The 25,857-nt window shown below is 43.5% G+C and overlaps 1 protein-coding gene across 1 annotated transcript in view; it reads right to left on the bottom strand.

Moving 5' to 3' along the window:
* Nucleotides 1-25,857, bottom strand: part of HHIPL2 (HHIP like 2) — a 196,402-nt gene that overhangs the window by 21,269 nt on the left and 149,276 nt on the right. The window contains 1 exon segment of the mRNA XM_078648224.1: nt 17,966-18,092. Coding sequence (XP_078504350.1) covers nt 17,966-18,092 — 127 coding nt within the window.

A 25,857-nucleotide genomic window follows, 5' to 3' on the forward strand; every position in this document is an offset into this window, starting at 1 on the left:
CTGTTTCCTCCAGGCTGAACTCTATAGTGTTTACAAGTGAGGCCAGCCATGGGCTGTTTCCATCAACAGTCGCCTCACTACCTGGTGCTTCATACAGATGAGTAAAATGATCAACCCAAGTTTGCTCATCAATAAACACATCATCCGGTTGCCTTTCTCCAATTTTCTTGTTAGCAACTAGTTTCCAAAAACCCACATTAACCTTTGCTTTAACAGCTGTTAACATATTCTCCCAGCATTCCTCGTGTCAGTTGGTTCTAGCCTTTTTCTGCACCCTCCTATATTCTTGTCTTAAAGTCCTGATAACACATGGTTTTTTACTCTTGATTGCCTCTAAGAGCAAACCCTTGCAGTTACGACATTCCTTGTTGTACCAGGGTTTAATGCCAATAGAACTAGTTTTTTTCAGTTGTTTTTTGTTTGGCATTTTCGACACGAAAGGTACCAAGGCTTTAAAGAATTCAGTATGTAGGTCAATAAAAACCTTACCCTCTACTGGTTGGAGCGAATAGTTAACAAAAGTATCAGCAAAAAGTAAATAAATGCTGGATAATGCCTCTTTATTGCTCAATAGGCTAGCCCATTTGAGCGAACGCCTATTGTTACTCATCAAAGGGCCATTAATAGTTGGATTATCCAGCATGGTGTAATCCATCAGACTACTAGTACTAGAAATTAATCTGTGATCTATAGTCAAGTGCAATGGTCGATGGTCACTTTCAAACCTAGGGTCAATTACAAAGTCAGATAGGAAGGACCAGATATCAAAAGATACCAAAATATAATCGATACTGCTTTGGGAGTCATTTTTAACAAAGGTTGGTGCTTTTGGAGAATCTGATGGAAATCGGCCATTACAGGCCCTCAGACCATGTACAGATACCAATCTCATTATCTGGGTGGCTAAGGTGGTGCAGCGCACACCCTTCATATAAGATAGAGAGGGAATGTTGTTAGCCCTATCCTCGTCAATAAAAACATCTCCAAACCCTATGATCGGTTCAAAGTTACAGTTAAAATCACCACAAACTATTACACTGCTAGTCACATCTACATAATCTGTAAGGAGTTTTTCCAGTTTATCAAAAATAACAGATTCATTAGATAGCCCACATGGACGGTTGTAAATATTAAACACAACAATGCGCCTACCATCCTTCGCTACAAGACCTAGTATATCTGCTGAATCAGTGTTTAGTTGTGTTATTTTTACCTCTAGTGACACACTAACCCACACCGTATGCCCCCCCGATGATCTACCTCTAACTGAAGGAACTGCCTCAATATTAAATGTCTTATAACCCACCCTATGTGGTATTTCGAGGGACCATGTTTCTTGGAACAAGCAAAAATCACTGGCGTCTATATAATTAGACCAATCAGGGTCAGAAAGATTTTTTTTCAAACCAGCGATGTTCCAAGATATCAAGGTAATTTTTTGTTGTGTAGGTATTTTTTCCCTAGCTAACATTGGACTGTCCCCTACTAGTAATGCCCCATTTTCAAAACCACACTATTACTAGCCCCTATTATGGGGCTTGTTACTGAGGAAGCAAGGGCTATAGTCACTTGCCTTAAAATCGGGACACCTCCTACATCAATATCAAGTCCCCCCTGATAAGACCTAGATGGCATCAGTTCATGGACCGCTTGATCTACAATATTAATGGACTTCAGAATTGGATCACACTCGGCTCTCTGTGTAATAGCTACTGGAGTACTTGGACTTACAAATCCTAAGCTACTGGAGTACTTGGACTTACAAATCCAAGAAAGGAACTTTCCTGAGCTAACGTCTTCCATAGGTACTATTCCTACATATGACATCCCAGGATCTTGCTTCTCCAACTCTTGAGTAGTATCCTCTATGTTTTTATTAATCTCCACGATGCCAACTGTACTATATGTAATTAGTTCCTCGTTTTCAGAAACCCCTGGAATTGGAATACACTCCCCACAAGTTTCCTCTGAGATCACAGTCTCCCCACCAGTTGTTATATCATTGAGTTCCACATTTTTAGATAAAACAGTTACCACCGGTTTCCCACATATACTCCAACGAGTCATACATTCCTTTTCAATCGGGTAATAGTCAAATTTTGGTCAATGGAACCATCCTTGATCTTTCATTGGTTCAAAACAATTATACATTGTACCATTGTAGGAATTGCCCCGTTGCGGAGGTACAGAATAAGGAATAAACCCTGTGGGGGGGAGATTATTACAATAACTTAGTTCACTGGTCATACCAAACAGATCACCTATTGGTCTAGGGTAAAAGAATGGGAGGTCAACAACACCGATTCCACCACTACTTGTACCGACGTTTTGATTCGTAATCAGGCGTGCCACACTAGGATCTTGAAAATTAACAACTATACACTCCCCCCCTAAGTTCTTAGTGGTACGACCTATCCAATCCGTCCTTCTCACTCCTATAATCAGCCCGTCCACTCCCCCGGGCAGAGGTCTGTTTACCTTCAACCAGTGCATTACCTTATTTTTTAACATCTGGAAGGATTCTTTTTGCCCGGCCAACAGAGGTGGTACATTTGTAAGAACAGCCACATAGGGATAGGAGTCTGGTGTGAGGTCCATAGATGGAGTTGTGCGGGATACCTTCACCAGAGAGGTATTAGGGAAGCTAATAGTAGAAGCAGGAGAACGGAATGTTGGGATGTTTGGGAGTGGATGGGAGCTATTCAATACATTGGTGTTAGTTTTAGAGCTGTCTTGATTGCCCCTACCAGGAACTCCAGGAACTCCATGACAAGATTTTGAGGAGCTCGTCAGTTGTTGGGAGCCATTAGATGCAGCGTTGCCTCTTTTAGAGATCTCTTTGTTAACCGCCGCCAGACTGACAGGCCGGTTAGTTTGTTTGGTGGAATTACTACTTGGGCAATCCAGCAAAACTAAATAGGTCTTAGGGTCTTGCTCCTTCAACTGGGGTCTACTTGCTATATTAACTTTAGAGGGAGACACAGCAATAGGCACACCATTTCCATTCAGTTTCGAAGAGTTACTACTGTCCCCCGTCCTAGGGAGAGACTTGATTAGGGCTTTAGTTGAAAAAAATGTATCCAAAGTAGCCTGCTCGAAATGATCCAACCGATCTACTAATTGTTTAACTCGTTCCTCGATAGGACTCAGGAGAGACCTCATCAACCTCTCCAGCTCGCGAAGCAAAACTGGAGCAGAAGATAATATCTCAGCCGATTCCACCGGTGAAGGGCCAATCGTGTTGGATATCGGGCTCGCCTGTATAACTCCCTCCTTAGTAGTCTCAACCCCAACAGAACCATCCCCAATAAGCTCGCAGGAAGGGCGCCGTGATGCTCCAACCTTCCTGATTTTTTTCGGGTGTTTGGGAAGATAACACTTTTTCGGGGCAGCACTTCTTTTCCTCTTTGAACTTGGTTTAGTTTTCTCTACGTGAATCGGCACCCTCGAAGCAGCAGTGGTCTCCAGCCCTGTAGATAGGTCAATTAATGGTAATGGGGGCGAGGTAAGGGGCGAAGTGGTCACTTCCTGCCCCTCAGTCGAGCCAGCCAACAGCTCTACTGAGGGGGGAAAGGCATAGGGCGTTTCAACTACAACTGGCAAAATTAGAGATGACAAGGGAGGAACCAATGCCAAAGCCGGAAAACACTTGGGTGGCCGTTTTTCCAAGGGAATTTTAAGGAGTTCTATAGATAGCCTACGCTCAGCACGTCTCTCAGATAGAGCAATTTCTTTATCAATGTCTTGTGTTACCCGACTAAAATATTTGTCCAGGGGACCCATAACTGCTACCCCCACATCAGCCTGGGTAAGGACCTGGGCAGTGGTATTTAAGGGATTAGACATTCTTTGCAGCCAACAAGCTGTAGAACAAACAAAACTATATAAACCAATACCAGGGATCTATCAAAACTGCAGACGTACTGTATCAGGTAGTTCAGGGTCACAAATATCAGAGGACTGGCCCAGCCCAGCCTCCTTCGGCCTCTGACGGCCACAGACGGTCCCGCCCTTGTCCCGGGCTTCTCCCGGGCGCGCTCCCGCGCGCATCCGCGCGCATCCGCGCAGCGGGGATAATGTCAACCTTTAATAGGAGTAAAGATGAACAGGGGGCGTGTCCTGCAGGGAGAGCGACCCAGGTGTAATCTGTTGGGCGCACAGGGACTCCTGGGATACCGAGTCCCTGTCTCACGCTCGCAGCCCTGCACCACGCCAATTCAGCCCAGGAAAGTCCTCGTTGTCACACAATACCCCCAGCGACTCCCGCTGATGAAAATGCGCTGCGGGACCCGCGCAGCGGGTCCGGCGAGCCGTGGAGGTCACAACCTGCGAAGAGCAAAAAAGCAGCAAGCTAGGTCCAGCAGAGCAGTAGAGAATCCCAACGGGGGAAAGCAGGCAGCCGGTTTTGAGTCTGAGGGCGGGGGGCGTGTCCTGCAGGGAGAGCGGCCCAGGTGTAATCTGTTGGGCGCACAGGGACTCCTGGGATACGGAGTCCCTGTCTCACGCTCGCAGCCCTGCACCACGCCAATTCAGCCCAGGAAAGTCCTCGTTGTCACACAATACCCCCAGGGACTCCCGCTGATGAAAATGCGCTGCGGGACCCGCGCAGCGGGTCCGGCGAGCCGTGGAGGTCACAACCTGCGAAGAGCAAAAAAGCAGCAAGCTAGGTCCAGCAGAGCAGTAGAGAATCCCAACGGGGTAAAGCAGGCAGCCGGTTTTGAGTACGACGGCGGGGGGCGTGTCCTGCAGGGAGAGCGGCCCAGGTGTAATCTGTTGGGCGCACAGGGACTCCTGGGATACGGAGTCCCTGTCTCACGCTCGCAGCCCTGCACCACGCCAATTTAGCCCAGGAAAGTCCTCGTTGTCACACAATACCCCCAGCGACTCCCGCTGATGAAAATGCGCTGCGGGACCCGCGCAGCGGGTCCGGCGAGCCGTGGAGGTCACAAACTGCGAAGAGCAAAAAAGCAGCAAGCTAGGTCCAGCAGAGCAGTAGAGAATCCCCTCCTTCAAATTTACCGATTCATAAATACCGAATCGGTAAAATTCGGTCTTTATGAGTCGGTAAATTGAAGTTACCTACATCTAGCCCCTTATTCCTAATGAGTGTAATGTAGTGTGATTTCTTATTGGTGGGTGTGCAAATTCTTTGTGAATTTTACAATTTTACTTTCTGCCCACTTACATACACTTTACATGTGATTTTAACTCACAAGAAGCTCCTTCAAAAGGAAATGTCTAGGAGAAATTGGTCGAGAATAATGTATAACAGGTTACATGTGATGTGCTAGCAGTATGTACTGCATGATTATTAACTGTATATAGAATATATAATTAGTAGCTAACTTGCATGATGTTTGTACACAGGGGTATAGTCATGGCTTACAAACTCCAAAGAATCCAGGTGTGTAAAAAGGTTAGTTTATTTAAGAAACAAACTAGCGAGCTGCTTGTGGCACACAGGTCCTACACCAACTGACAACTCTTTGAATACTGTATTTCACATGGAATCGTGAACAAATACAGGATCTCAATCGCTCAACAACATAGATAGTACATGGTTTGTCCCTTTTGAAAAGATAAGTAAGTTTTCAACTATAAAACTATATACAAAAATGAAGATCTGTGTCAAGCAAAACGACTATAACAAAGTCCCACAGTGGGGAAACAAAAAAATAAAGAAAACCAAAACAACCACACCAACGTTTTTATAAAGACATTAAATAACTAGAAAGAAACAATGTTTATAATTCTAAATGTATGGGGTAGTGTCATCAACCGACTGCTGTGTCTCACATGTGACCAAGGACCAGACTCATTGATGCTCACACTCACTCCTTCACATCTTCCTGACACTGATGGCTTTACACCAGTCAGTGATGACTGCCCACCAGACATGCAATCATTGCCCTGAGGTTCCTCTACAACATTCTTGACCACAGCTCCTTCCACATCTCCTTCTTTATCTCTTATGTTTACCACATATCCACTCAACGTGGGACAGGTATGCACAGGTATGGGTCCTGCGGTGGCCATGTCACTGGATTCAAGCTATCCTGGCTGATGAGGGGTGATACCCCAAAACCAGCCATAGGATGCTCGTTTCCGGTCCAGGGAGGGCCTGGCAGTTTTGGTTAGGAGTGTTCCCAAGGGGAACAGGATCAATACGGATTTGCATATGACTGGGCTCAAACTGGGGTGGTGTGGTGAGCAAAAATACAATGGATTTCGACCTAGATGTCTGTACTGGGGGTGAGTGTTTGACATTGTTCAGCATTCTCTCCATCAATTGTTCTTTTTACATTTGCCCACCAGCAAGCCAAGAGTTACTTCTCAGTTACTGAATATTGCTTCTCGGCACCACTCATCACACGGGAAGCACAACCAATAGTTTGAACTTGAGTCTCCTTCACCTGTGTGAGAACATCTCCCAACCACACGTTGCTGGGATCCACTGTCATGACACGCTGTAAATCAGGGTCATAATGTTTCAATACATTTGAGGAAAAAACTGCTCTTTTATTCATTCAAACATTTGTTGGCAAACTGCATCCCATTTAAATGGCACATCCCTCATTAACATACGAGACAAGGGTTGCACACATGTTGGGTAGTTTTGAATGAATCATGAGTAGAATTCACACATTCCAACAAATGATTTGAGCCCTGCTTTATCTCCTGGAAGTTGAACCTGCATAATACTCTTGACTAAATTAGCTTTCGGTTCAATTCCCTGGCTGGATATAAAATGGCCCACATTTTCAATTTTCTCAGTTATAAATACGCACTTGTTCATCCTGAGAACAACATCATGTTATTGGAACCTTTTTGAACGCCTCATCTAGGATCTTATCCTGATATTCTCTGTCTGATGCATAGATCAATACTTCATTTTCCCTGGATGGCTTTAAGCATGTTACACATTGTTCTTTAAAGGGCAGAAGCTGCCAAAGCCAATCCAAAAGGCATTCAGCAATATTAATAGGTTCCAAAAGGGGAGACACATGTCATGAGATGTCTCGATTCAGGTTCCAGCTCAATTTGGTGGTACAACGGATCCAAATATAACTTTTTTTAACCATTTCACTTCTTTTAACCCAGCCAACTACTCACTAATGTTTGGTAGGGTGTGAAACCAATCCAAATCTCTTTGTTGAGACAACGGGGACAAACACAAACCCCTAATTCTCCAATGTGTTTGCGAGCCTCAACCAATGGCGAAAGTCACAATGAGGAGTCAATTGATTCAATTATACCTCTCTTACACAATGATTCCAATTCTTTCTCAAAATCCTCTTGTGCCAAAGGGTACTTTTTCAATTTATGATTAACAGGCCTTGCTCTCTCCTTAACTTTAATCTTACACTTAATGTGTTACATTTTTCATAATTCCCCAGAAAATACATGAGGATATTTATTTATCATCCCTAACTCTTCATTCTCTCTGACTGCTAATACCTGCTCCTTCGTTCCTGGCCTGAGGACCATGCCAAACAAACCCTGGTGGAACCCCCCTAAGATGTTTAACCATTTCTGTGCAACTTTAAAATCCATTGCAAAATGTATTCGACATACCCACTTTTGTCAATTCTGAGTCCCTCATAAGGCAGAACTATGCAATCTGGAGGTAAAAGTGGTATTGTTAGCCACGTCGTATCATATAACTCCTGTGTTATCATAGTGATTCGTGCCTCGCAGTCCACCAACAAATTCAAAATGATGTTACCAAATTTCACATCCACATATGGATTGATACCTGAATTGAGATATCCTACTTTTATCACATTTCACAACAAGAAACATATTTCTTAAATCTCTTTCAATCCCTCCTCTTGTGGGAGGCTATCAGTGAAACACTTGACAGTTGGTGGTAAACGTGGTTTGTATCCCTGACAAACTGTGGCAAAATGCCCCTGTTTATTAAATAGTCTATCAGATTACATTCTTTGCCGGACATTGTTTCCCACCTTCGGTTTATATCTGGTATCCACACCAGAAACACACATTGTTTTTAGAAAAGAAAGATTTAGGTTTGTCCATAAACATCTCAACTTGCAGCCCAATTCCTTATCTGATAACTGAGAGCTTTCTATACTGTTAGCACATTTTAATTGTAACCTCTAATGATTGTCATTCATTGATGTGTATTTATGTAAGAGCCTTGCTGTCCCAGTCAGTGTCATGTACAGTTAGGGTTTTAAATGGAATTCAAAAACAAAGGGTCTCTCATAGGGGCTCGGCTTGGTAATTAAGGGCATAGTTTAAACCACTTATGCTAAAAATATGTACTTAGCATAGTGGCAGCCTGGATGAAGGACAGCTATTTGAAGCTCAACTCTGAGAAGACCGAGGTCCTCATCCTCGGACCCTGTACCTCTGACTGGGACAACACCTGGTGGCTCGCTGACCTCGGGAGCCCACCCACCCCCACAGACCACGCACAAAACCTCTGCATCATCCTCGACTCCTTCCTCTCCATGAACCGCCAGATCAACGCCGTCACCTCCAACCAGTTTCAAATGCCTATGCATCCTCTGTAAGATTGTCAAATGGATCCCCGACTGCAGGAGAACCGTCACCCACACACTCATAACAAGCAGACTGGACTAAGGCAAAACCCTGTACGCCGGTATCAACAGAACCCTTCTACACAAACTCCAAACCATCCAGAACGCCGCAGCCAGGCTCATCTTCGGGACATCACATCACGAACACATGACCCAACACCTACGAGACCTCTACTGGCTCCCCGTTGAGAGGAGGGTCACCTTTAAACTCCTCACCCAAGCCTACAAATCACTCAACAACATCAGACCCAAATACCTCAACAAGAGATTATCCTTCCACGCACCCAAGAGGAACCTTCGATCCGCCGACCTTGCCCTGGCAAATGTCCCCTGCATCTGCAGAAACAGAACAGGCGGGAGAGCCTTCTCCCACATCGCAGCCAAGACCTGGAGCGAGCTCCCTGTGACCATCAGACGCTCCCCGACCCTTCACACGTTCAGAAAGGACCTCAAGACCTGGCTCTTCAACTGATCCGGAGCTGCCGCTACTCCCCCCCCCCCCCAGCGCTTTGAGACCCTCACGGGTGAGTAGCAAGCTATATAAAACCCTGATTTATTGATTGAGTGCGCTGCCCCCTGGTATTTTGCTGCTTCTGTCACTGCATCCAGATATATAACAGAACAAGTAACATTATACCTAAACAAACCAGGACTCTTGGCTTTTGCAATATTTGTAAATTGCATAGGATAAATAAGTAACAACTATGACTTTGTCGTATTTAATATTGAAATTGCTTCCGATCTTGTGGGTGAGGTTGTGGCGTATGTCTAGAGCTGCGAAATTTAGAGCTGTGATTCAAAACATGAAAATGTCCTAGTGTAGTGTAATGTAACTGGTGCTCATGTGAAGTGCTCCAAGTTTGCGCTATATAAAACTGAAAAGTGATGGCTGGAACTATTGCAGAGTAAAGTATTATTTTTTTCACCCTGAGGGTAAAAATGGAGAGCCCAATATGGACCGGTCTCTGCACCTGCTTTTACCTGCTGAGCACCGGCAGGACCTGGCCCACTTAAAGCCCTGTGTACAGTCACTGTCTGAGGCATTCCTTGCCTGTCTTCCCATAATCTAAGTCCGAAATATGAGTTTTGTGGTAAACCCTGAGCCTTCTCATTTCCAACATATTTTGCCTGTAAAAGGTTTACAAAAATTAACCAGGAAAAAGGTCTCTAAAACTGTGCAGAAATTGGTGCAAACACAATTACCTCCAAAGTTAATCCTTTTTCCAGGAGCTAAAATTTGCAATGTGCCAATAATAACGGATCAGATAATTACCGCACCATATTGGTAATTATGGGTATGATATAACTGCACTGGTTTCGATATGAGACTCATAAGGCTCTCATTGTAGGTGACTCCAGAATATTGATGAGCTATTAGCTTACTTGGAAATACTGTGGCTGTGGAGGCCTGAATTACTACTTTGCAAGCTTGGATGCAGTTAGCAACAATGCTGTCACTGTGTTTTGGGCTGGCGCAAAAAAGGGTTTTGTAAGGTGTGGACATCAGCAAAAAAGACTTTTTCTATTTTATGTTGCACAAGTCAGTCAGTCAGTCAGTCAATTATCTTTATTCGATTATTAAAAATCATAAAAGAACGAGCAATGATACATAACAACATTTCATTTCATCAAGACACATATTAATATAGAGCAAAATAGTTTTTTTTTTTTTAAAACCCTAAAATCACATTATACAGAATAAATTATACATTAATATTAAAAAGAGTAAAATCGATAAGATATAAAAGGTAAACATTAACCTGGGACAAGGTGCCTAATTTTAGAACGGTGCTTATTTGTACGTACACCTGCAACCAAAAAGCTAGCAAGATGAAATGCTACTTTTAAATTCGGAAGAAGTTGCAGGAACAATAAAGCTGGTTTTACCTGTGTAAAACCCAAATTGCACAGTATTGGCAGCAAATATTTTTTCCTATTGTCTTGATAATGGCCGCAGAAGAAAATAAAGTGAGTCGTGTCCTGGATGGAAAAATTATCGCAATCGTATGGTTCAGCATTTTCAGGTCTAGTCCACTTTTTAAAATTACCCAGAATATAGTGGATCAAGTCCAGACGAAATCTTGATAAAAGGAAACGATGGTATGGTTTGTTTACCAATAAGAGGTATGGTTCCATTCCTGGGACTGTTATTAACATACAATATTTCCTAACCGTAGGTTTATTTAAGTCTGTAGCTTCCCTCTCCAAAACATAATGATTTGTCAGGAGATTTTTAACTGCTTTTAAGTCTTCCTGACTTATCAAATGAGGATAAGAGAAAAGTTCAGGTCGGCCAATTAATGTCAACTGAGTCTGAACATATTTTAGCCATGGAATATTGCGTGCTCTATCCAGGGCTAAACAATCTTTAAGGATTGAATGGTTTAAAGTAAGCTCCTGGTTTAACCAGACTTTCAACCATCCAATAACTGGGGCTGATTTCAAAAGGTCGGTAATATAGCCCAATCCAAGCTCTGAGTGTATTATGTATGTGGAGGTTGATTGAGGGACAGAAAGCAGAGTTCTCAAAAATTTATTTTCTACTTTCTGGATTTTATCAGACTCATGATTTGTATACCCCCAAATGACAGAGCCATATTGAGCAACCGACAGACATTTAGCTTTGTAGACCTTTATAATGCTTTCCATGGGACGGGCTCCAAGTTTTCTGGCAAAACCAAGCAACCCAGCAGCCGCTCTTACTACAGCGTTGCTTTTAGCCAAAAGTTGGGGACCCCACGTGCCCTTTTCATCAAATATCACTCCTAAGTAGGGAAAGGACGGAACTCTCCTAACCTCTTTCCCAGCACAGAAAAAAGATTTAGTCTTTCTTTTCCTGCCTGCAGCTCCAGCTATCATGACATGGGATTTTTCTACATTAGTTTTCATGTCCAAAGAGGACATAAACTCCCCAAATGATGAAAGGAGTTTATTTAATGCCACTCCGGAGCGTGCTAAGAGGACAGCATCGTCCGCGTACAGGAGGACAGGTATCTTTATCTCACCTGCACGCGGGATGTCAGTATGAGAATCTGCCAGAACTGCCTCGAGCTCATTTATATAGAGAGTAAAGAGGAGGGGGGCAAGGATACATCCTTGCCTAACCCCCCTCTCTGACTTAAAGTGACAGGTGCATCTTCCTTCACTAGTCACCCTGACCGAGGTTTTGAGATCTCTGTGTAGCTCCGCCAGATACCTCACCAAAGGGGCATCAATGCCCATGGACAGAAGGACCCCCCACAGCTTAGCCCTGTTAACCAGGTCAAAAGCTGAGGAGAGGTCCATAAAGGCCATGTACAGAGAGCCCCCCTTGGCAGTAACATATTTATTTATGATCAGTTCTAGATTTAAACACTGATCTAGAGTTCCTCTTTTGGCTCTAAAACCATATTGTGCATTTGACAAGGCACCCTTCCCTTCTAAAAGCTGATTCAGTCTTCCTAAAAGGACTCTCCCTAGGATTTTAACACTAGAATCAATGAGGGAGATTGGCCTGTAACAGGCCGGGTCTGTCCTTTGTCCCTTTTTAAAAATCGGTATTATGGTAGACTTAGACCAGCTAGTAGGGAAGATAAAAATTCTTGTGGCATTAAAAATATTAGTGAGAATTTTGGTACTTAATTCGGGGGCACTCTTAAAGAAATCTGCGGGAACCCCGTCGGGGCCCGGTGCCTTTTTCGAGTGTGTGTCACTAATAACTTTTTTTACCTCATCAGTGCTAAAAGGTGGGATAGTAACTGCTACTTGTGTAGACTGTATTTCACAACCTGAAATGTTATCAGGGCAGCTATAGATGTTACTGAAATGTGTAACCCACTGTTCATCAGGTATGGTGCAATCTGCTCTCTTCTTCTCTATACCCACAAAAAAAGGGTGGTTTATTATCGCCCAAAATCTAGAGCTATCCCTCTGTATGTCGGGCGACAATAGATCGTTCCAGGCCTCATTTTTGATTTCAGATTTCCTCGTCCTGATAGCATTATTATATTTTTTTCTCAATGATGCTATCAGTTCTTTTTCTCTTGGTTTGTTTTTTAGAGCCTTTAGGAGGATCGAATGAGCCTTGGAACAATTTGAATCGAACCACTTTGGGCCCCTGTTTATATTAGGCTTATTTTTTACAGTCAGGTCCAAATTGACCTGATGGCAAATAACGCTAAAAGCTTCTATCAGAGTGGTAACAGAGTTATTATTATCCAAACAGATTGCAACCTCCTTCTCTACTTTAGCCAGGGAATCCTGTATGAAGGTAATTGGGGTTACTTGGTCCCATTTCAGTCTGCGGTTCTGGTCTCCCAGCACTAGGTCAGTCACACATAAAACTTCAAATTCTCTTTTCCCTAAAACTCCCTGAGATGCAATCTCTAAAATTACTGGGTTGTGGTCACTAAAAACTGAAATTTCTACCTTGTAATCAGACACTTCAGGCAAAATACCGGACGATAAAAAAATATAGTCCACGATTGTGCCGGTATTATTACCCACATATGTTGGTAGCTTCAGACATGTGTTACTACTATGAAATTCATAAAGATTAAAAGTTGCTAAGAGTGATTCCAAAGCCTCTCCACGTGGCGAGTGTTCAAAGTGCGGAGTAGGGAGGTAAGGGGGGAAATCCTCATATTCCACGCGGCAATCCATATTACATGGGTGAATATTACAGTCTCCCATGAGAATTACGTCAAAACCATGAACACTATTCTCACTGTGGATGGACAAGAAATCCTCTAAAGCTACCAAGTGCTCGTTCAAGATTTGACTGACAGGAGAATTATAAAAATTTACAAATAATATAGGCTGTGAGTTTTGTATGGTTAATTCAACCACTAAGATATTTGTTGAGTTTGTTTTAATCTGTCTTGGTTTCCCTTTTAAATCTAAGGAAATATATATAGCCAAGCCCCCCTTTGCCCTTCCAGAGCTGCTAGGTACTGCAGGTACAAAGAAATGAGAAAAGCCGTCTAAAACAAGTTTGTCGGACCTTTCCCAAGTTTCTTGGAAGGCAAGAACGTCGCTGGTTCTGACCATCTCCAACCAGTTCTTATCGTCGAATTTAGATCTGATTCCAGCGACGTTCCAGCTCAAAATTCTGCAGGTCCTGGCAGCTATAGGTTTTGGATCTAAATTCCCAGAGACGTGCAAAGGACTCTCATCATTTGTATCTTTTCTAAGAGAGAGTCAATCGTTCTGATCCATGAAGGACAATGGGGCATAGCGATTGAATAATTGAAGAGGTTCTACGAAAGATTTTTGCTGCGGTAGAAGGGGGTATTGAACCAATACATTATGTCTTGTGTCTTGCACCCTTCTAGAATTAAAGTCCCACGATCTATCCCACCCTGGTGCAGGAGTCCTTGGGTGAGTGACATTCTGTTGCTCCCCATAGAAGAACTTCAGGGTCAGGGGAACAACAGTACCCTGTCTGCGTTGAGGAGGGAATAAGTTAGCAAGTATGTTAGGCAATGCATCTTGATTTGTGAGGCTCACTGTCGCACAGTCCCCTTTAAACTTTTTCGGCCGATTGCCCAGCCAGGGGACCCTGGTTGCTGACTGAATTACGTTTGCCAATTGTTGTTTTCCCCCTGGGGCAAACCGCATATTACTAGTTAGCCAATGCAGAGCCTTACTTGTAAGGGAGGTAGAGCTTTCCACTGTTCCCCCTTCCAGGGGAGGGACATTTGCTAACACAAGGACCACTGGTGTAGCCTCAACTAAAAATTGTAAGGGGTCCGTGGGGTGAGCAGTTACTGGGGGTAAGCTTACAGGGGGACTAATGTCTGTTGGGATGTTAATTAAAAGAGGGCCCTCATTAGTAGTGGTTGATGATGTTGAAGGTTGGGGCAATAGATTTTCAACAGGCAATTGAATCCCTACACCATCACTTACAGTCTCAGTAACCACATTATCCCCTGTATTATTACTAAAGTTAGTAATTATGGTGGTAATGTTTTCTACCCCTCCTGCGATCGTAGTATGGAGACCACCCAATCTTTTGATCTCCACTTGCAGTTTATCAATTTTAGATATTAAAGGCTTTACTATGGTGTTAATTTTTAACTCAAATAAGTTAGCAATCCTTTCATAAAGTGTGTCCTCAAAGGTATGATTTTGTATATCCTCCACTAAGTTGACTTGCTTTTTCTTTGGGGTGGTAGCCTTCTTCCTTCTTGTCCCTGGACGTAGTCCACCCTGCTTAGGTGGATTCTTAGTACATAAACGTCTTGGCCTTATTGTGCGCCCTTTAGGTGTCTGCTCATCAGATGTAACTCGAGCATGTCTCTCCTGGCCAGAGTCATTGTCAGAGTCACTTTCGGCCTGTACGTTAGGGGCCTCAGAGGCTGGGAGTACAATATCAAGTGCACTGTTTAATCCTTGGGAAATAGGGCCACTGATTATGCTGTCCTGATTGATTTCCTGCAAAATAGTGTCGTCAATCAGGATAGATGCAGTCGGGGACAAACAACAAAGGTCTGGAGATTGGCTTAACCCAAGGGAAGTTCTCCTCTGCGTGTTTATTTTCTTCACAGTCTGAACAAGGTAGTTGTCAAGAGTATTTTGTGAGGCTTCCTTCAGTTTCGCAGACATATTTACAATATGCTCACAGTCTAAATTTGGAATTAAAACAAAAACTGATAGGAAAGTCAGTAAACTTTGAGTCTTACTTGCATGTAAGTCCAGCAGCGTTTCTGGCCCTGCCCCTGCCTCTTCCTGCCGATGAGGGCCGTAGAGGGCCCGCCCCTTGCCCTGGCTTTGCCCCGGGCGTCCCGCGATGCGGGGGTGACTGCCAATTTATCGCGCCTCCTGGCGCTCCCTCCCCGCTTCTGCGACGTCAGGGACGCGCCGCCGCAAGGCCTGCCGGGTGTTGGAGTCCCCGGAGCGGCGACGCGATGTTGGGATGCTTCCTGACTCTCGGCGGTGGCGGCTGGTTCTCCTGGCTGCTGTAGTGACTCTCGGCGGTGGCGGCAGGTAAGTGGTGCACAAGCAGCAACATAGTACAGAACGATTTGGGCCTGCATTCTCAGAAGTGCATGGGTTGCGTCACACGGCCACTAGACTGGTTGCTGTGCTGCTCTGGGGTTGATAATGCACAGTGTGGTGCTCTGCACTGGGAGACAGGATTACAGCATTGGTGCATTTTGCTAACATGGGAAGCCCATTGGTTTCACCAGAGCACTGCATTAACAGGCAGACATGCAACTAAGCACGTGAGGCTAGCTGGTGTGCGCTGGTCCCGAAAGGGTAGCGTTAAATACGAGCCATACATCCTGATTCATCAAGCTTAATTGCGCTCGCAAAGGGCCAGATTCTGAGAATCTGGCCCTTTGCGAGTGCAATTTTTGCATTTGGGATTCATCATCCCAAATGCAAAAATCGCTATTAAAGAATTCGCATATTTGCGAGGAATTGCATTTAAGGAATCTCTATTTGAGATTCCTTAAATGCAATTCATGAACCATTTTAAAATACCGAACTCGCTATTTTGGGCCGCTATTTACCGCGAGGTCAAACCTCGTGGTAAATAGCGAAAACTTAGAAAAATGCATTTAAACGCATTTTTCTAAGTTGCATGTTACACACACACATGTCCTTTGGACATGTGTGTGCGCAACACCAATGTAGATTACATTTTAGGGGTGCTACAGGGTGTCCTTTGGACACCCCTGGCACCCTTGAAATCGCTATCTTATTTGCGATTAGCAAATTGCTATTCGCAAATAAGGAATAACTCCCCATTCATTCCTATGAGCCTTTAGGCCCATAGGAATGAATGGGGAGTTATTCCTTATTTGCGATTAGCAATTTGCTAATAGCAAATAAGGAATGTGTAGGAATCGCATTTCTTTATGCAATTTCTACATGAATCCCGTTTTGCAAGTCCTTAATAGCGATTCCTTATGAATCGCTATTAGGGGCTCGCAAAACGGGAGAATGATGAATCAGGCTGTATGTTCCTTAGTCTTCACAATACAGAATTACATTTAAAGACGCCAGCCTATGTGCTCCCCCAAAAACAGGTTCGTGCTCACCCTAAAACAGGTCGTGTTGGAAAGACGACACACATGTAGGGTGTGCAATGTTAATGGTGCTATAAGAGGACACATTACTTTTGCAAATTGGATTGGATGTGACAGGTACATTTCACCTCTACCTTCCTTTCATCGACGGCATGCTTCTGGGCATGATAGTGACGTAAACAAGGAGGGGGGGATAAACTACAGAGTATAGACCTCTCGACAGTCGCAAAACATGAAAAGGCAGAGGTGGAACAATGAAGTCAGTCAATAGCGACTGGGTACCTGAACCAGTGCTGTGTCTGACAGGTTTCTGCACACAGCTCCTGGGAAGCAGGCTCTGCTGTCGCCAGCAGTGCAGCCACAACTCAACACCAGGCTGCAACACCCTCAGTACATTTAACACTCTGTAAAATGAATGTCACATGGACATGAGGAGTGGAGGGAGGGGCTTAAGGCAACATGACACCGACACCAGGTTAATTAAAAGCGGGGCGGCTTGGAGCTAGGAGCAGGTAAACATAGACAACAGGAGAGGAGCAGCGAATTTACAATGTGAACGGCATGAGGAGGGGAGAGAGGGGCTAAAGGCAACACAATAGAGACACTGGGTGAATGAAATGTGGGGCGCAATGAATGAAAAGAACCAGGGCGAGCTAGGAGCAGGGAACATGAGCAGGAAATTAGCATAAGAAGCCAAGGTAAAAGAAGAAGTTGTGCGCAACAGTAACCTATAGGCTCAACGTGAACTAATGCATGTAACAGGGCCAGTCTGCAGGGCATAACCAAAAGAGCAAAAGGAGGTACAATTTTAAGCTATAAACCTATAAAAACAAAGTTTTTTTTAAAAGCACATAAATGAGCCAATCAACAGCCAGGGGCATGCTGAATGCCCCTACACTGGATACAGCATGCCTAGAAGAGCAGCACATGCACATTGCTAGGCTTGACCTAAAAAGGGTCCCATCAATCAGGAGTGGAAGGATACAACTCATCTAATTAGAACACTGTGAGACAGAAATGCTCCTTGGCATAACAAACACAAGAGTAGGAAGGAAAGCCATTAAATAATGAGTAGACTACTGAAATAGGTCTATCATTTTGAGGAACAAGGGGACAATCCAACACCTGTTGTAAGCATATGTTAAGTATTGGAAACAATAGGTTTGCATACACCCAGCTACAACTTTTTGAGACATAAAAACAATTAAAGATTATTTTGATGGGCATATGCCTTCAGGTCAAACTACAATACCTTTCCACTTAGCTGCATTCCACAAACATATTGCTTTGCATTCCCAGAGTTAGGATCTTGGCTCACTATATCAGAAACTTAAATTAAATAAATAAAACTATATTGATTAAATGTGCAAGATTATTTCTTACCCATTCATAAAATCACCGAAAATATAAATTCCATTGAGATTTGGAGATTCACATCCTCTGTAAACATAGCCACCAGTGACAGACTTTCCCACTCGGTGACTATATGCAAATATAGGTAGGATATCATCTGTAGTTTGAAAGAAACAAAGGACAAGTTATAAACATTTATGTGAAAATATGAAATATATTTATTTCTCTAACAATATGTTTTAAAGGATAATTCTGCAAAGAGATATATACGGTAATGTAATACCCCAACCAGATGAATAAAAAATGTGTATGTGATCATTAATTTGTATGTATTTGTATGTAATAATACTGCATGAAGCTACACTCTATATTGCACCATTAAATCAAATCATACCATAATAACATTGGTCAAATTATAATCATGTAGCATCTATAAAATAACGGGGCATGGGGCTTTCAAAATGTACAACATTCAATGATGTTATTTCATAAGAATTCTACAAATTTAGTTGGTCATGTCCAACAACATTAAAAAAAAATATTCACAAATTTGCTTGGTGATATTTTTGTATTACTTACCTTTAATCAGTTTAATGCTCGCCTTCTTCATTATCCTTGAATGTTGATTCCATTACTCTAACACAGAATTTGAGTGTTTGTTGCTGAAGTTATTGTATTGCATAGCACTTTCGAATGGCGTCTTTTTCTGATTGTATTACTAGTTTGTTTCATAAAATGTGTGCATGAGGGTAAGTATCAGGAGTTCTGGTGATATGAAAGGCAGAGAAGTAGCATTTTTCTCTTTTATAAACCTGGAACCATTTTGCACAGAAACACGCAGAAAAGTAATGATAAAAATTATTTTTATGGTAGTGGGTCACAGCAGAAGCAAAGAGTGTTAGTGACAGAATGCAGGATTACACCAGTAGAAATGGGTACATTTATAAGAGTGAAAGTGAAGTACATGAGAGAAGATTATGCTTGTATCAGTCAAAGAGGAGTTACAGATGGAGAATAAAAGGGGACACAGAAAAGAATTGTGTGAGACTTATATGAGGAGGAGAGAAAAGCAAAAACTACAAGTTGGAGACCTGTATAACGTAAAATGTATCACATGCCAGAGCACAAATAATTCATTAAGATCAGAGGGGCATTTACAATATATGATCTGTCTTGGTCAAGAAGGAAAACAGGTCATACAGGCCAGTATCAGGGTAGTGAGTGGTGCCTTTTCCATAGGAATGTAGGAACCTGTGGGACCACATTCACTAAATGGAGACTCCTTGTTTATATGGGGTACGTACATTAAAGCAATAATTCTAACAAATTGTTTCAAATGAGCTTCTTCAATTATCTAGTATAAAATATTAATGTAGACTCAATCTAAAAATCATGTGGGAATTAATTTATGATTTGTAAGATGACTACCGAACACATGTTGGATCGTATATTAGCCCTTTGTACATAAAGCATATTCTTTACAAAACAAATAAATACACTTCACAAAGACATGTCTCCAAACAAAATGATCTCAACAAAATTAAAATAAACATCAATTAAACATAAGTGACCCACAACACATTCTTCAACTAATACATTGTAAACCTAATGTGCTGATACCTCCATTAGTGTGTTTGTATACACCAGAGGTGTTTAAAATTCGATACCCCAATATTCTATTTGCAAAAGAAGCTTTGAAATGTCATAAATGTACCTTTTCACATACTTTACACCGTAATCGTATGATATTGTGTCCATATTCAAGTAATTGTTTAGTTATTGATGTTGCCAATTTTCTTATTTTAATAGACAATTTAAGTTTTGTTTCGCTAGGTTGTATCTTACATTATGCTTCAATGCTTTAAATTTATTCGAATATACTTATTTCACAACTTAAAATTGTTTTTAAATTTGTTTTGCTTCATTAAGATTAGTCAAAGACTTACCCTTTACTATGTTGTTCCTACAACTACATTAAAGGGATAGATGTGTTCCTTAATATTCAGTTAATAATCCACTCAGATCTCTGAAATGTTGCTTCCTGGTGTGGAGCACCATATATTTTTCTTTTTAGGCTAATCTCATAATTGAATCACGTTCAAGGATATTCCAGGGGGGATTTAATGACCAATGTCTTCCAGGTGAGTGGGAGACCAGTGTGTTTCCCAATAAGCACCATCCAAATGTGGACTTAAAGGTGTTAAGTCTTCCTCTTGCTAGTGTGCTCCCTTTACCTTTAAGTCTTAGAATACTAAATGGATACTGACAGCTGATGGAGGAAGAGAGTGGTGTTAGAATTACTTGAGGAAGTCCATTATACAAATTTGGTCTGTCCTACCAGAAGAGCAGAACTGCAACATTTGCTGACATGTATGATATCCGGGCAGGTTATATTGTTATCCTGGACATATTACTTCAGGCACCAAATCAATAGACTGGCCGAACATTTTTGAAGTAACTTAATATTTGAGCACTGGAAAAACCATGTGCTTGATTGCACTTTTGGAAATTAGGTCGCTTCCTGCTTCAGAACATATTAAGAAATTGTGATCTTTACTGATATTGCTAAACTGACAGATGAGAAAACTGAAACCACTGCAATTATAGATGCATGTGTTGAGTATCATGAAGAATAAAAGAAATCGACAATACTTGCACAAAGTCACTATCAAAGTTTTGTTGAGACAATAAGCCACAATTAGTCTTATTGAGTTTAAAGATTCAAGAATTTAAAGTGTGAAGGATGATTATACTGATATTTCTGAGACTAGAAAATGTATGTCAATATTCAACAACATTTTTTGAAATCACGTAAATAAATCACGCAAAGACAAAAGATGAAAGTACAAGAATTTACTAGTAAAAATGTGGCATATCCTATGAGTGGCCAAAGTAGTAGCTAAGGGCCATATGCATGAACATATTTTCCCATAGACACAGAATGGGCAAAACCCTATGATGCATCTGGCTCTTAGTGATTGTGTGATTAAATACGGCTTCTCATGTGTTCGGAGAGAAGGGCTTAAGCTGCATTCAGAAAGAGTCATCGCATAATGCATTGGGTGCATACAGGATTCATTATTACCATTCCAGGGGGAACATTAGCATCAGACGTGTTGAAGAGGGGTTACAGTAAAACTTTGGACTTACTGGGCTAATATCATCAAAACAACTGAATATTGTTTTAAGTTTGTTACAGTTAGAAATTGGGTTACTGGTTGACTGAGATGTGAGCCCTGGTCAAGCAGCAACTACAGTCCTTGTCAAGGTAAGGTACGGACAAACCCTAAATAAGTCTGTGCTCACCCTCTTGTAGCTTGACACAGAGCAGTTAGGCCTAACTTAGAGGAAATGTGTAAAGTATTTGTGCAACACTTCAAAGAGTAAATCAGTGCAAACACCACACAAAAAGGATCCCACACAAGGCTAGAAAAAGTTAACTTAGTTTAATAATCAAAATGACAAAAATCAAATGAGTAAAACGGTAGTGTCTGGATTTTAAGAGAAATAGCGCCAAAAAGCAGAAAGTTTTATAGGGATCTCTGGTTGTGCTGGATCAGGACCAAGTCAAAAATTCAGGCCGATTCCAACGTCGCGCTGGTCGGCTACAGGGGCCCAGTTAGGCCCGCAGAACAGAGTACCCTAAATTATGGTTGTGGAGCATTGCATGGATCTGCGCCGAGGCGATGCGCAGGTTCCGAGATGCGGCGAGTCTGTGGAGCGAAGTTGTGTTGCATTAATGTCAAGGATTTAGTCGACAGGGCTTGCAATGCGAAGTCTGGTGTCAGTGATGCGATGCGCAGCTGAAGCGATATGTCGATTCCGATGAGCAGTGAAGCTGCAATGCAGAGTTTTCGCAATGTCATCACAGCTGCCGTTGACGGGGGATGTGAGGAGCTGCATCGGAGAAAAGAGTCACGCACTGGCAGATCTAAAGGCGATGCGTTGGCCCCAAGATGCTGGCAGCAGTGGTGATGCAAGTCTTTTACAATAGTTCCCATCCACCCAGCAGAGGAGATGCATTGAATGCACCCATTCAGCCAAGGAAATGCTTTGGTTCTGCTTGGGGATGGGGTGCTCAGCAGAGAAGATGCACAAGTTGAGCTTGGAGGCACCTTAGGCTCCCTTTCAACGGTCTAGGACTGGGGTGACACCACATGGCAAGGTAGACAAACATTTGGCACAGTCCAGGTGCAGGGGTTTAAAGCCTCTTCTGTCCCTGAGGCTTCTGATCAGGAGGCCCGCCAACTAGCCCTTGGAGTCACGACGTGCTCTGGGGTCAAGAGATGAATGTCTGGAACTTTTTACCCAGGCAAGAGGACAGCAGGCAGCAGATCAGGACAGAGAAGCAGGAGAACAGCAGAGTGCAGTCCAGCAGAGTGGATGTGTTTCAGCAGCAACCCAGTCCTTTTTTTCTGGCAAAATCTCCACGGGTTCAAAAGTGTACTGACATGGCGGTGTCTGAGGTCCTTCTTTTATACCCAGTTGTGCCTCTGAAGTTTGAAGAAGCTTCTAGAGGCATGCCTTTGAAGTGCACAGATGCCCTCTCATCCTTGCCCTGGCGCCAGACTAACTACAGGGGGTATACAGCCCTGTGTGTGGGGACACGACACAGCCTATTAAGGTGTAAGTACAGCTGGGTCCAGCTTCCTCCTCCCATCCTGTCAGTGATGACCCATTCAGTCACACCTAGATACCATTGTGTGCAGCTGTCTAGGAGGAATTTTCAAAGTCTAACTACCAACTAGACCCAGTCATGTGACGAGAGACAGGCTGCAGGTACCAAATGGTTAATGCAAGAATATTCTAACTTTCTAAAAGTGGCATTTTAAGAACACTAACTTAATATCTGACTTTACCTTAAGTTACGATTTTAAATTTGAATTTCAGAAACACTAAATTGAATGAGTTATACCCGAATGTCATCCTACGGAACATATAGGTCTTGCAGTAGTGGAAACGATTTTGTTTCACATCCAGGACATGTAAAACTTGAAAGTAAATCTTGCTTTTTAAATGCATTGCACCCTGCCCTCTGGGCTGTCCAGGGCCTTCCCTAGGGGCAACTGATATGTATTAAAAAGAAACGTTTGGGCCTGGCAAAAGGGATATTTAGCCTGGTCGAAATTGCAGTTTAAAACTGTACACACAGGCTATGCAATGGCAGGCCTGATCCATGTTTAGAGGGTTACTTATGTGGGTGGCACAATCAGTGCTGTGAGCCCACTACAAGCATTTAAATTATACGCCCTGGGCCAGGTAGTGCATTTACTAGGGATGTATACGTAACTTAAATATGCAGACTGGGGATTAGTCAATAGTATCATGTTTAGAGGAGAGAGCACATGCACTTTAGCACTATTTAGCAGTGGTAAAGTGATCAGAGTCCAAATACCAGCAAAAAAAGAGTATAGAAAAAGTGAAAGAGGAAGGCAAAAGGTAGGGTAAGACCACCCCCAAATCTGACAGGTCTAACAGTTACAATTGAAAATATTTACTTTAGGTTTCAGAACAACTTCTAAGGCAATAGGGACAAATGTTGCTCCCCGGAATCACCAACATCTATGTGTTCTAGTGACAGCTCATTGAATTTATTTCATTCCCTCTGTTTTAATTAAAGTCTTTCCACTCCCCATCTTCTTTACATATACCAAGCCCTTTTTCTGACTATAGATTTTGAGTTTAAGGTAAGCTTCTTTAATTTGATTGTTATTTTATAAGTTGTGAATAACGTGAAAATTGGAATAGCACTTTTAAGGAGTAGCTTTCTATTTTAAACAAGTTGCCTGAAAGGGAAACAGTTGTGTAAATATTTGGAAGAGAAGCAAATAAAAAAACTTCTGAATATCAGCCAAGACTTCAAACTCAAATAGCAAAGCAGTACTGCTGCAGTACTGCTGCAGTACTACTGGAGAACGTAGTGCTATAGTCTGGTATGATTACAATATCTGTATTAGTTGTATTGTTGTTATTCACCTGTCCCATGAGTTTACAATAATTCCCAAACCAATACACTGTTTTAAACATCTCTATTAATTTTAGAGCCGCGACATAACAAACATAATAAATATGATGTTAATTCAACCTTATATTGTCAAAAGCATGATCCTTACAAAGATATTAAAAAGCAACTCAACCTTTTCAGTTTGGCAACAAATTAAATTAATCATGACATCAGAGTGAAGTCTTTCCTACTGCTTCCCTGTATCCCCCTCCCCTTCCACACACTAGGCGTCCTCCCCAGACAAAAACGAAACCCACTGCATCCCCCCACACCCAACCGACCCACCCCCTATTCTTCTAACACAGATGCTTACCAACATCGAGCGCAATCTCTCAATTGTGACTGCCGAACTTTCATGGCTCAGAAAGGACTGTAACACCCTCAAATCCCTAGTCCTCCCTAATTACAAGGACTACCCCTGTGCCTGTGCCCGAAGCATGCACCTGCCCAACAAGTGGAGAACTACACCCTTCCGTGACCGAGCGTGTAGGCCTCTCCGCACTGCGAGCGACTTATCCTTTTCTGATCTCTGTGACTTCTGTAATTCCTACCTTCCTAATCTGTCGGATCCCTACCACCCTCCCGCACATGCCAACATTCCCGTGATTATGGGTATCAACAGAATCCCCTCTGCACACCCTTCCCCCCATCTCCCTGTTCAACTCACCACCATCCAATGCAATCCTACATTAGACAGCCCCAATACCCTCTCCTGCATGCTTGTGAACTGCCGCTCGGCGGTCAGACATGCAACCGAATTATCCGAAACTATACTCAGCGAAGAAATTGACATCGCCTTCCTGACAGAAACCTGGTTCAAGGACCACTCAACAGCTTTTCTGGACCTAATCATCCCACCCAGCTTCTCTTTCCTCAGGAAAGATAGGCCCATTAGGAAAGGTTATAATTACCAACCACAGGGGCAGTCCAACAAACCTGAACCAGGGACAGTCAGTATATACACCTAGCAATGGTTCAAGAGGCAAATTACTTCAAATATACAATATAACACATAAATCCAAATCTCAAACCAAACAATTATGCAAGAATATAAAAAAATAAGAAAGAAAGAGGGGAAAAAGGAAAAGGCCACAAATGCAAAAAACAATTTCTCTGGGGGCGTGGCCAGGCGCCAACGAAGATGGCCGCCTAGCTCCGGAGCTCCGCCGGGACGACTGCTGTCCCCGACGATATCCGCCTTGATATACTGGCCGGAGCGCCCTCAGCATAGCGCACCGGCCCCCAGAACAGTTCCGCGGCTGCTCCGCCTCTTGAACGGCGACCGCGCTCCCTGCGGAGGCGAATCGCCGCAGCGTTCGTTTGGCGGGCAGGCTCGCGGTGGCGGCTGGAGCCTGAGCCCGGATCGGCCCAAAATCGAGGCCCCGGCTTGCGGCCTGCACAGCGAAGGCCGGAATCGGACCTCATCTCCGCTGTTCCGGAGGGGGGGTGGCCCCGAGCTACACACCGCCTGGACGAGCGTGGCACGCACCTGCACTGTGGAGAAGCGGAGGGCCCGACGCAGACGCTGTGACGGCCTGGGGCTGCGGCGCTTCCCGCTGCTGAGTGTCACCGACCATCAGGCACACTCCGGAGGTGAGAGCGCGGGTGATCCGGTAGGGGCCGCAGCGGCGGCCGGTGCGAAGGGGAGCCCACCGACCCACCCCACGGCCGGGAATCCACATACAGTGCCACCATCAGTTGGGGAGACGATCGCCCCCAGGCCGCTCCGGGGGTGATCTCGCAGGGCCCAGCCGGGCAGTCTGACGCGGAGAACTACAGTCCCCAGCACTCTCCTGGACTGCATACGCGACACAGCCTGCCGGAGCGGCCGGACTCAATCGCCGGAGGGTTCAGGTGGGCCGTACGGCTACGACAGGCCGGAGCTGTGGATTCTCCGGTGTGTAAGCCAGACTGCATA

This window comes from Lissotriton helveticus, chromosome 6 (assembly GCF_964261635.1).
Source record: "Lissotriton helveticus chromosome 6, aLisHel1.1, whole genome shotgun sequence".
Taxonomy (NCBI): domain Eukaryota; kingdom Metazoa; phylum Chordata; class Amphibia; order Caudata; family Salamandridae; genus Lissotriton; species Lissotriton helveticus.